This window comes from Protomyctophum parallelum (genome assembly GCF_964188405.1).
Source record: "Protomyctophum parallelum genome assembly, chromosome: 16".
NCBI lineage: Eukaryota > Metazoa > Chordata > Actinopteri > Myctophiformes > Myctophidae > Protomyctophum > Protomyctophum parallelum.
In genome coordinates, this window is record NC_139711.1 from 31,952,411 (window position 1) to 31,965,516 (window position 13,106).

General features: G+C 42.6%; 1 protein-coding gene across 1 annotated transcript; it reads left to right on the forward strand.

Annotated features, from left to right (window-relative positions):
- The first annotated feature begins 7,085 nt into the window (after nt 1-7,085).
- hrh2a (histamine receptor H2a) lies at nt 7,086-12,889 on the forward strand. Its single transcript, XM_083785366.1, has 4 exons — nt 7,086-7,202; nt 10,416-11,848; nt 12,463-12,634; nt 12,762-12,889. Exons 2-4 carry the CDS (start codon nt 10,846-10,848, stop codon nt 12,769-12,771), a joined length of 1,185 nt encoding a protein of 394 aa, XP_083641492.1. The 5' UTR covers nt 7,086-7,202; nt 10,416-10,845; the 3' UTR covers nt 12,772-12,889.
- The last annotated feature ends 217 nt before the right edge of the window (nt 12,890-13,106 follow it).

Genomic DNA, 13,106 nt, shown 5'->3' on the forward strand with positions numbered 1-13,106 from the left:
TTATCTTCTCTGCTCTGTAAAGCACTTTGAGCTGCATTTATGTATGAAAGGTGCTATATAAATAAACTTTATTATTATTATGTAGATTGGTAAATTACAGGTGCATATAGACTGGTGTAATCACAAACAAAGCATGCTGGCTATAAAGTTATGGGACGTTTATGTTTCCACAGAGAAGATTGTGTGCACAGCTTATGCCTGTATTTAGGCCAGGTGCTGCACATTAAGGCATCAAGGCGAGAATCACGAGGATAAAACATCTGTCTGTACACTATTTTTAAACTACAAAAAATTTACTTTAACATTTCAACACTTTTAGGTGTTGAAATGTTACTTCATCAGGCCAATATTCAACATCATTCATATACCTTTCCCACATACTGCCTATAGTTATGGGTCTATTACCTTTCCCACATTAAAAGGGGATAGTTCCCCCAAAATCTAACTGATGACCAGCAGTGGTTTCCTGTGGAGACACAGGGCTCCAATTTCGTCTCATCTTTCTAAATACACTGTTTTGGGATTTAGCAGTGGGGAAGGGGTGTTCCCCTAACCTGACTTTGCCAGATGGGGGCGGTATTGGGTAACCATGTTCCCCAACACCACAACCATCTGGGACCTCTCAGGGAGTTCAGCTAACACCGAACCGCTCCCGGTTCGAGCCAATCAGCGTGAGCTAAGGGCGGGATATGTGCGAAACCGGATGTGAAGCTATATAGACACGTCAATATGATTGGTTGTGTTTGCACGCCCACACGGTGATAGACAGACGGTCCCATCCAATCATCTACCAAGTATCTTGAAAAAAAGGAACAGCCCCGTCATCGAATTTGCTTCCGCGATCCCAGATCCCAATAAGCTGTGAAACAAATTTGTGTAGCAAGCTTCTTGGATCTGGCAGCGTCAGGTTAGTGTTCCCCCACTAAAGTTGGTATTTTGGTTACCTGTCTAAATCCCTAAAACACCTCCGTTACCCGTTATCTTATGCATAGGTGTGGTTTGGGCGTTACAATAATTAAACCAAATTTAACCAATCACCAGTCAACGTGCCATTGCCTTTAAGAGATCCCTTATCCGTTGCACGTTAGTGCTATATTGCTTCATATAGCCTTACGGTCTATAGCCCATGGAAGAGTGTTGCTTTGCAGCAAGGGGCTATCCTTTCAACAACAAAAAAAACGTTAGAGAACTGCTGATTTAGAAGGCATTTGTGGATTTAGAAGGCATTTGTAGAATCGGCCTCAGGTCTGAATGGGTTAACCCACCGTACATGTCAGTGCATTTCCATGTCTAATAATAATTTGTTAGTTGTTCATTAAGCTGAGGCATTCGATGAGTAAACTACGATGTTGACATAAAACAGGAGTGGCATGGTACTGTGTAGTGGAAAGAGTACTAGAATGTTCTACTCAAATACACATATGTTACTCAAGTAGAAGTAAGAGTATAGTACTTATGTTGAACACCACTCAAACAAAGGAATACCACTCATTTTCAACATTTTACTATGTCATTAATATACCTGAAAAAAATCTTGATGACATCATCAACAGCTCAAAGGTATATTAATGACATAATACAATGTTGAAAATGAGTGGTATTCCCCTTTAATAAAGCCATTTATCAGCTTAGGTTCCAAATTTGTCTGCTAATGTTTTGCTTCATCACTTCCTATTTCACTTGTTTATCCTGTATAAGTTATTTTTGAGTGGTGCAACCACTCCTATAGACAGCTATGTGTGTGGCTGTGTGTGTGTCCGAGCACGAAAATAGCGTTTGTTCACCACTAGTGTCACTGTTGCACAGTATAGTACCACTCACTTCAGACGGGTCAGATTTTTCCTGATTGGATGAAATTGGCATCCTGACCTATTTTCTTTTTTCTAAAGAGTTGCAGAGATGGGGAAACCCATTATTGAAAAACAGTATATCAATGATTGCTATAATAGAGGGTATGCACGTGACATCATCATCATACCCGGAAGTTGTGTGGGAACGCCAATACTACTGAGTGGCAAAATACTTTCAGGCCTCGACAGCCCTAACATCCAAACAGAAAAGTCCTATCTGATTGCATTAAACAACGTTAAACTCACTTTTCCACTCAATTTGCCACTCACTTTTTGTAAGCGCATACCCTCTATATAGTTATTTAACACTTTTCCTGAAATAAATTACTTATAGCACCTTTAAATACATTACACACACACACACACACACACAAACACAGTTACAAGTTAAGAAAATGAAACAATACACACTCAACTCAAAAGATTATTAAGATCAACAGAGATGGATTATCCATGAATTAATGTTAGCCTCCATGGCGCCGTGGATAGGGGCTGTAGAACAATGAAACAATGTTCTGAAAACTAAGAGCCCATTGAATGAAATGGATTGCTTCCTGTGAGTGGCAATCATTTTGGTTGCTGTGATATAGTAATCGGAAAGATCATCAACAATCAGAATAGTGGGAGGAGTATAGTTACAGACAACAATAAATATAAACTGGAAGCAACCATCTACTAAAACACAGCAATCTCCAGACACTCCCAACTCATAATGGAAGAATGTACCTACAGTGTTCAATGAACACAGAATACCATTAGGAATCTCAATCAATATTTGTAACTATACTAGACCAGTGCCCGTTGGGCACCGGGCCAACTCGGGAACGATGCAAGTTGGGAATGCATGCCCCACCCAATTAATGCAATTATCCAATACTAGTACCCGTTGTCAAAGTACCCGTTGTATCTGTCCTTTTATGCCCATATAGTTAGATCTCTGTATCCGTCTACCCGTCTACCTTTTAAGGTAGTAGCTCTAATTGATAGTTAGATTTTCATACAAATCTTTCAAGGAATAATATAAGTCCTATGTATAACATTACAACAGTACAGTCTATATAATCCATCTGGTAAAGCTGGGTGGTGAATGAATATCACAAGAGGAGGATGAGTGTAATTATCTAATAGCAAGCAAAGAGGGTTTCTTTTGTTTCTTTTACATATTGTTTTATGTAGAACACGGGTAGAACACGTTTACGATATAATTCCAATTAGAGCACATATAGGATTGGGAGTAATGTCTGTTTGAAACATCTCTGAGTAAGTGTTGAATATTTCAGACCAAAATAAATTGTTGACAAGTTAGGGGCAGGACTAAAACTACAGGCTTTACTGGACACTACAGCAGGGGTAGGCAACCTTAGGCACGGGTGCCAACATTGGCACAGGGGAGGGTTATCACTGGCACACTGGCATAAGAGTGAGACAGAGAATAATTTTTATTTTAAAATTAAATATTCCAAAAAAGGTTTAGTCAGTTCAAATAAGTCCACTGACACTCACATGTACAAATTACATCCTGCACATAATTGTACATTCATTCAAACTTCTAACTCATGACTGGGGAGGAATTCTGGGACATACTGTAGGTGGGCTACTGCGTGCGTGCGTGCGTGCGTGCGTGCGTGCGTGCGTGCGTGCGTGCGTGCGTGCGTGCGTGCGTGCGTGCGTGTGTTATATTCTTTCATGTCTTGTATTGTCTTCATGTTCTTGTTGTTTTGGGAGTACAATTTACGGCCCTGGACCTGGGAGGGGATGAGCGAGTGACATCAGGACTTCAGTAGAGATTTCACCGTCTGTGAGTGTCTCAGCCCTGCGGTCGCTCCCGTTGACATTATTGACGGAATTAATCACAAAATCCAGCACTACCGTTGACGTTATTGACGTAATTAATATTTTTCTATTGGCATTCAAATATGTCGTCTAGAGGCACAATCAGCTGCTATTAAGGGTGGCAATCAAAGAGTTAAGGCGTCTTACTGGTACAGTATACTGTATGTAGGTTGTTTTACTTGAAACTATATGATATGATCACTGTCTAAAATAAACAACATGATTTATAAATTCTTTAGCATTTCTTAGCATTTGTGGTGGCCAGGAATAACAGATCTAAGAAACAAAAAATACAAGAATGAGTGTCAAAGATATGTCTACATAGTATGCACGTCTTTATCAGTCTCACACAGCTGCGCTCAGTTGACAGGAGAAGGTTGACAGACACTTGGATGTAGAGATCGAGCAACAGATAAGAATGTGTCCACAAACCACAAATGGGTCCTGAGTTGACCCACTGTTTGGGAAACACTAGTGTCTCTGTGTACCTGTTTGGGGGCCTGTCTGTCTGTCTGTGTCTCTGTGTACCTGTTTGGGAGCCTGTCTGTCTGTCTGTCTGTCTGTGTCTCTGTGTACCTGTTTGGGAGCCTGTCTGTCTATCTGTGTCTCTGTGTACCTGTTCGGGAGCCTGTCTGTCTGTCTGTGTCTCTGTGTACCTGTTTGGGAGCCTGTCTGTCTGTCTGTGTCTCTGTGTACCTGTTTGGGAGCCTGTCTGTCTGTCTGTGTCTCTGTGTACCTGTTTGGGAGCCTGTCTGTCTATCTGTGTCTCTGTGTACCTGTTTGGGAACCTGTCTGTCTGTGTCTCTGTGTACCTGTTTGGGAGCCTGTCTGTCTATCTGTGTCTCTGTGTACCTGTTTGGGAACCTGTCTGTCTGTGTCTCTGTGTACCTGTTTGGGAACCTGTCTGTCTGTGTCTCTGTGTACCTGTTTGGGAGCCTGTCTGTCTGTCTGTGTACCTGTTTGGGAGCCTGTCTGTCTGTCTGTGTCTCTGTGTAACTGTTTGGGAGCCTGTCTGTCTGTCTGTCTGTGTCAGCTTGTCTTGACACAGACTGCCCAGCTGTCTGTGTTTTCTCTTCACGCTTTGTTGAGAATCTAAAGCTCATCTCCAATGGTCTAATGCACATAGCAACCTCTCTCTCTCTCTCTCTCTCTCTCTCTCTCTCTAAGCAATAGAGCAATAGAGAAAGTGAGAGCAGCTACATACATTTAAAACTAGAAAAAGTGCCCCTCAGGGCACAGGTCTCCTGCAGTCAGGTTGTGGCCTACTGGTGGCGCTATAATAGGCCAATGGCAATTGGATGATTTGAGGCATTTTGTTCCAAAAATGTGTTTTGCAAAAATACACCTGTTTTTGCAAGTAGGAAAGTCTGTGAAAGATTTCACGTAAATTGCACGTTCCGTTCATGATTTGAGGCTTTTTGTTCAAAACGGGCCAATCCTGCAAACTTTGAAAGCCAATGTTAGCCAATTAGGAATGGAATGTGAAATATCGGACATATCCGTCTTGAACACAGGACTATAGAGATAGTGTGTAACGATTTGCGGGATTTTTGGACAGAATCTGGAGGATAATATCAAAAAGTTTGTTTTTCAAAAGTCGGCACTATAACAGGCCGTTCTGGAAAATTTGGGGCATAGGTTCATCGTTGGCATCCAGTGAGTGTGTGTGCAAAATTTGGCATTGACCGGGTTAACGGTGCTGGAGATTAGCTGGTAACAGACGGATGGACGGACACACGCACACACACACACACACACACACACACGGACAGAGTACAAAACATACTCTCTCCCCATGCCTTCGGCCTTGGTGGAGAGACAATAATAAGATCATGAGCCACTGTCACGTGATATAAATATTAGGTTCCCAATAGAGCATACGGTAGCAATGGGCGTGGTTTTATAGACCCACTGAAAACTCTCCAATTATTTTTTCCTTCGAGATTTACAAAAAGATTTATATCAATTACTCTAAACCTAGAATCAATTCTAGGTATTTCTGACACTGACGAAGGCCTGCGCGCCGAAACGCGTTTTTAAAGGTTTTATTTATTTTTCTAACCCCAACCCTAACTCACCATACCAGGATCATGGATGGCTTGACTCTAGGCTTAAAATAATTTCTATAAATATTTTTGTAAATCTCTATGGAGAAAATCAATGAATGGCCAATTTTTCAGTGGGTCCAGAAAACCATGCCCACTGCTATGCTCTATAGTCTATACTGTGCTTCTGTACACTGGCTACGTTTACATGAAGGGTGATCATTCCGAATGAATACTTCCGAATAAAATACATCCGATGTAATGTTTTTTGCCGTGAGTTTACATGGGAAATGGTCATTCCGAATGAGTGTTTATATGGAGAAGTGATAGAAGACATGATACATGTTAATTCACGTGAAACTACGCCATCTGTTGGACACATAAAATATAGGCAGTTCATTCATTGTGACTTTCAATCGAAAGACGACACTTTGAAATCCCATCATTTCATTCCGCAGTAGTTTTGAGGCTGCTGCTTGGATAGGGACGGACATATTATGTTTACCGTCTTTTTTTCCCCACCTGCTGCGGCTCCCCTTCTCCGCTGGGAAGGTGATCATCTCGTTTTTATGTGTAGCCTACTTTATTATCTACAGCACGGCCAAGGCACGCAACACACTGATTATTATTGTATCGGGTTGCTCGTTATTTTTGAGAGAGAGAGAGAGTGTGAGAGAGAGACCGTTGAACACACACACACACACACACAAAATGCACGAAATAACGCGCTCTATGTGCAAACTCCTCGGCGCGCCTTGGATATGAGGCTTATGAGCGCCTTGGAGTTGGAGCGCAATGGAAATGAGCATGCTCAGAAAGACCAGAATGAATTTACATCCGAAGAAGTGTATACATGAGTCCAATTTTCTTTCAATCGCATTGAACATCGGAGTAATCCGGCCAGTGACATCGGAATGGTTTTTAGATCGCATCGAGTGTTTTCATTCGGATGTAAGTTTTTGTAGGTGTTTACATAACAACGTTTAATAGGATTGAACTTCTATTCGGAATGAAAAGGGGATTTAACTGCTCATGTAAACGTAGCCAATGTCTCTCTACCACAGGTGCGGTCGGCCAGAATGAGTCCACCTCTAGGAGCAACATGTAAACATATTCAGATACACTAGGCTGCTCTGTATCAATAAACATGCGTTCCTGTTCCTCTGGACTGACACCAGACTCTAAGACATCAAAGACATCTAAAACATGAGCACATGGAGTGTGTCAAGTGTGTCAAACTCAGAGTGGAGCTGCAAATACCTATATTACTCATGTCAGAGCTCAGACTGTCTCTAGGAAAAAGCACACTACCCAAATTGGGCCTATTCTTACAGGACCATTAGTGAATTATAGAAGGGCTTGATGGAATACCATGAAGCACACCCGACCATTTAGCAGACTCTACTGCCATTGAAAGACAGACAGCAAGTAAAAGGAAGCTGTCTAGGAGAAAGGTCTTCTGGGACCTGCTAAGGTTATTAAGGTTCATCACTTCCTACATTTCCTGTGTGTGTGTGTGTGTGTGTGTGTGTGTGTGTGTGTGTGTGTGTGTGTGTGTGTGTGTGTGTGTGTGTGTGTGTGTGTGTGTGTGTGTGTGCCTGTGTACTCGTGCGTGCGTGCGTGTGTGCGTGCGTGCAGTAGGTACCGGTATTATAGATGCCATACATGTATATCCTGGGATGGACCCCAGGAAGAACAGTTGTTACTGCAGCAATAAATACTAATAACAATAATAATAAAATGTTTGTATGTGTGTCAGCAGTATACTTGGCCTCGGATTGAATTAAAAAAACTAAAAATCATCCACTCTACCAGTGATTTGATAGTCTGACTGCTGCACAGATATACTGCCCCTCTAAGCATAGCAGGCTTCAGTTGTGCTGACACGCTTTGAGGCTTTTACATACTATAGTAAACAGAGAAATCAAACACTAATCCATTACACTCCTTAAAGTCCATTACAAATAAAGGACTACTAGTAAAAAATAAAAAAAATGATTAGGAATCGAGAGCTCACCCCGTTAACACAACAAACTCTCACTCTCTTTCTGCATGAATCCCACTGGGTGGGTTTGTGCTGATAAAGTGCAGATCTACTGGATTTAGTTTCATTCTCACACTTAAGAATAATCAGAGGGCCAAAAGCATGTTTCCTCCCAGTCTCTGGCCAAGATTAATAGAGTTTTACCAAGAATACCGGCTTATGATGTTTATGTAAAAATAAACACAGGAAACGAATAATGACTACACTCTCACACACCAACACTGGGACAGGAACACATGCATGTAGACACGACTAGGCCTACAGTAAAGGCAAGCTTGTGCTTGTGCATGTACACATATTAACACAGCCAAACACACATGCTCTCTCTCTCTCCATCTCTCTCTCTCTCTCTCTCTCTGGAAGTCAACCAGGGTTCTCTTTGTGGTATTGCTACTGGCGACCCGTTAAACATGTCCATATCTGGTTAGTCCTAACAGACTACTCTTGGCCTCAACCCAAACGACTGTGTGTGTGTGTGTGTGTGTGTGTGTGTGTGTGTGTGTGTGTGTGTGTGTGTGTGTGTGTGTGTGTGTGTGTGTGTGTGTGTGTGTGTGTGTGTGTGTGTGTGTGTGTGTGTGTGTGTGCTTCGTACGTTAGTGGCTATGATAGCACTATTTGCTTTAGATGAACTTCAAAGCAGTGGTCCTGTAATGTAGGCTAATCAGAAATGTGTCATGGGGAGCAAAATGTGGAAAATCTGTCGAGATTAGAGACGGTGATCTGCATTCGGGAGAAATTATGTTTGCTAAAAGCATTCTGTTCACACTCTTGTCTCATCCCCCTTATCTTCCTAGAAAGACACACACTGTCCAATCCTCTATCTGTCTATCATTTCGGTCTAAACACCCCCCCCCCCCCCCATCTGTCTGTAATTTATTTTTTTCCCTCTCTAAGGTGATAAGTGGATGGCTAAGTATGAACCATATCTGGCAAATGTCCCACTGTCCATTACAGTGTTGGAAAAACATGACAAGCAAACAATACCCACCGCTCACTGACGGAAATACTTGCTCACACACACTTGTACATTCAAGTGCACGTGAACATGCACGACCACACTTCAACATCTTATCACTAATCCTCATTCCACCATGCACACATTAACAGCCCTACTGTACTCACATGCCATTAATGAATAGGTTCTCTGAGGACAAGTCATCTTCTATCGTTTCAAAACCATGCACCTAGCATTAAAGGTATATTCAGTGATTTCACTTCATTCAAATATCACTTATTGTTTTGTTTTGTTGTGATAATCCTCTCTACTATAGAGTGTTCTTTCTGACCATATAAGGAGTCCCTCCCTGTCCCCAGTTAACCCCTGGGGGTCAAAAAACCTTAGGTTTAGTTTTTGGCTCTCTATCCTGATTGGATGAAAGGCTTAGGTCTCAGCCAAAAACGAAACCTAAGGTTTTTTGAGTGAAATCACTGAATATACCTTTAAGAAAATCGCAACAATGCCCATAGGAGTATCGTCACATCCACTCCATTTGTTAAGTGAAATGCGATGCTAGTGCCAGAGCTTTGAGAATTTGTTAATTTCAACTGTACTTAGAGGCATTTTCTCTATGACGCATTTTCTCATATGACGCATATGACACATAAAGTGCACAAAGACCAGCACACCGTCTGCACTTGTAGATTAGGTGCAGTTTCTTCTTATGTGCTGTGCTCAACATCTTTCTTATCATACTATAGGTTAACTTTCCTCAGTAAACTCAAATGTGTGATGTATGACTTGTGATTTCCAATGACAACTGTACATACAAGAATCCCACACTTCCCAGGACTTTTACATGCGAGTATAATTACATAACAGTATGTGTATGTTTACAAGAAAGTAAGAAACGGTTTAATTCTGTCCAACACCACAGAATGTGTCTCTCTCAGCAACATGGTCTAATACGGTGGGAGAGCGACACAACCAAGCTACAGCTGGTGCTCTGCACAGTTGCACGTCTTGTCCTCTGCTGTACAAATAATCTGCCAACTTGGTTTATAGCTTTATTGTTTGATTGGAATTCCCCATTAGCTCACACTCCAATGACAGCTTGTCTTCTCGGAGCCAAAACTCTCACTGTTATGGATGTGAAAGCATCTATCACGACTGCTTTGCGTTCACCACGGATGGCTGTGTTAACATTAAGTGTAATTAATTAATCAGACAAATACATCTGTCAAAAAACCTGTCATGGCATACTGCATCATGAGCCATTGTACAATACAAGCCAAATGTAATTTTAAATACACAACAAATATACACATACACAGAATAGTAATGCCTATCCTCTTTAATGATTTTCATATTTAAGCAGCTACTTGATTCTATTACCCAATTGTTAGTTTGTAGTTGTGGCTAAATATTATAGAAAGTGGTCAAAATCAAGAAAGACTTGAACTGCCTTTTGGAAACAGTGCTCAACTAAAAACTGTTTAGAATGAAAGCAAACAGTTAATCAACAGCCACAATGTCCCTGATTCCATTCCAAATAGTATTGTGTTCCTTGTTTTGCCCTGCCTGCCCTCAATGTCCTATGTGTCTACTCTACATAAACAAACACAAAAGCAATCAATCAAAAAGCTACTGTAGCTACTGTCAATTCAATTGACCTATTGTATGTTGTTACCCCCTTTGTCCACTAGGTGACGCCACATCCATGGAAGATGGTGTTGAAGCCAGATGATGGAAAGGATGGCCTACTGTGAATCAGATCCACATTCAGCAATCCCACAAACTACCGCCACAAATACTTCAACAACCAAATGCTATTATGATATGCTGCATGAGCATGCATTTGCAGACACATCACATAACCACATCCTTTCAAGGCGTCCTCAATGAAACCAGTTATGAAAGTTTACTGTTATCCTGTATGAGGTCAGGAAACAGAATCACTGAGAACTGATCTCAGAAGGATTTGCATCAACAGAGCTAGCTGAAAACACTTCCTGGTATACATTTTATATTATATTATATATATATATATATATATATATATATATATATATATATATTATAGCTACTTGTTCAAGGGAAGCACCAAAGACAATGTCACAGTGACTGCAGTCAACAATGCTTTTTAAGGTGCTACTGGGGATATCCCTGTCCCTCCTGATTCTTCTGACCATCAGCGGTAACGTGTTGGTGTGTTTGGCCGTCTGTGCCTCGCGACGCCTGCGCTGCCTCACCAACTGCTTCATCGTGTCACTGGCGGTCACAGACCTGCTGCTGGGCATGCTGGTCCTGCCCTTCTCCGCCCTCATGCTGCTCAGAGAGGACTGGCCACTCGGCCCCGTCTTCTGCAACCTCTACATCTCCCTGGACGTCATGCTGTGCACCGCGTCCATCCTCACCCTACTGGCCATCAGTGTGGACCGCTACATGGCCGTGACCATGCCCCTCAGGTACAACTCCCTGGTGCTGCCGTGGCGAGTTGCCGTGGCAATGGTGTGCGTGTGGACGGTGTCTTTAGGGGTTTCTTTCTTGCCCATCCACCTGGGATGGAACACCCCGGATGGCAGGGTTCAGAACTACAACTACAAGAACAAAACGAGGGCGTGCCGATTTGAACTAAACAGGCCGTATGTCATCACCGACTCCATCCTCACCTTCTACCTACCTCTGGTGGCTATGTGCTGGACCTACCACCGCATTCTTCGCATCGCACGGGCGCAGGCTAAGCGCATTGTCAATCACAGGCCCATCAGCACCACTGCCAACTACAACCGCAGATGCAGCACGGTCACCACGACCACGATCGTTTCTACGATCACAGCGGTGGCCCTGAGGGAGCATAAAGCTACAGTAACATTGGCGGCAGTGATCGGGGCATTTGTGGTGTGCTGGCTGCCCTATTTCATCCACTTCACAGTGACAGGGGTGATGGAGGATTCGTCACCAGGCATAGAGTATAATGTGGTGTTGTGGCTGGGTTACGCCAACTCAGCCCTCAACCCCATTCTCTATGCAGCACTCAACAGGGACTTCAGGTTGGCCTATGCGTACCTGCTCAGATGTCGATGCCCGAGCCACAATGGCGGAAGGAGCCGGCCGCCATCTCCAGTGGCAAACACAGGTAATGCTGCATTCACATGGAATCAGGCAAGTGGTAGACGGAAAACCGGACTTCATTTTAGTGGATGGGAGCAGGACAGTAAACGGAACAGGACGGCATGGCAGCCCGGCAGCCAGAACCAGTGACGATAACGACAGACGGCATCAATGTTATAATATTTCATCTTTTTACCGTTCCGTGCTGTCCAGCAGGTTTTGCCGTCTACCGCTTGCCTGATTCCATGTGAATGCAGCATAAATAATATGTAGGAGGGTTTTTGATTGAACAGTGAATGGCAGCAGACCCTTCTCACAGCAGATAGTTTGACAGGGAAACAATTGAATGTAAAATGTAAATGTAAATTAATTGTGGATGTGCATACTGGCACACTTACGTAAATAGAACACATACATTATTAAAGTTCGTGTGCGTTTACCTGTCAAAAAACTTCTGCGAAACGGGTCAATAGTGCATGTTGCCCAATATCAGTTAAATTTCATCCAAAAGGAGAATAATAATAATCTCAAATAACCTTTTGGATCCCGATGAGCAGAATATATAATGTAGAACTAGCAAACTTATATTAAGTCGTTTTAAGAATTAAACTTTGAATGTCTTTCTTATTTGTGTCTCAGCCGGTCACCAGCTGACAGAAGTGACATTGCTGTGTGGCCACACACCCACCTCCTGTAGGGCAGGCCTTATAGAGGAAGACTTTATGCTACACGAGATAAACAGCACTATAAGCCCGCCCACTGTCCAGCTTTCAAATGGCACCACTGGCACAGATGTCAATGGCAATGAGGGGTACATTCACACTCTCAGCTCTCTCTGACACACACACACACGCACGCACACACACAGTTATATATATACCGTGTATGTGTATGTTAGTTATCCTTCTCATTCCTGTCATTCTTGTTTGTAAGAGCAGATCATGTTAAGTCTTCTGGTGAGGTGGCTATGCTGTGTACCTTACAGAGCCCTGAATGCTCCCTGGTCACACTGACAGACAGTTATCCAGACAAACAGAGATCTACAGCAGCCCCCAATTAGGTAGACCATCTCAGGTAATGTAATAAACACCTATAATGAATAATCTAATAAACATGAATAATAAATTAGGACATCCCACCACACACACCACTCACCCCTGCATCTCGCCTGTATTCCTGAGTTTCCCCAGGTCACCTGTTGACAACCAGTGTTTGACATAATTTAGGTTTATGTCTGCTTTCAACACACACAATTGTTACAAACATATATTTCACTCCTACAG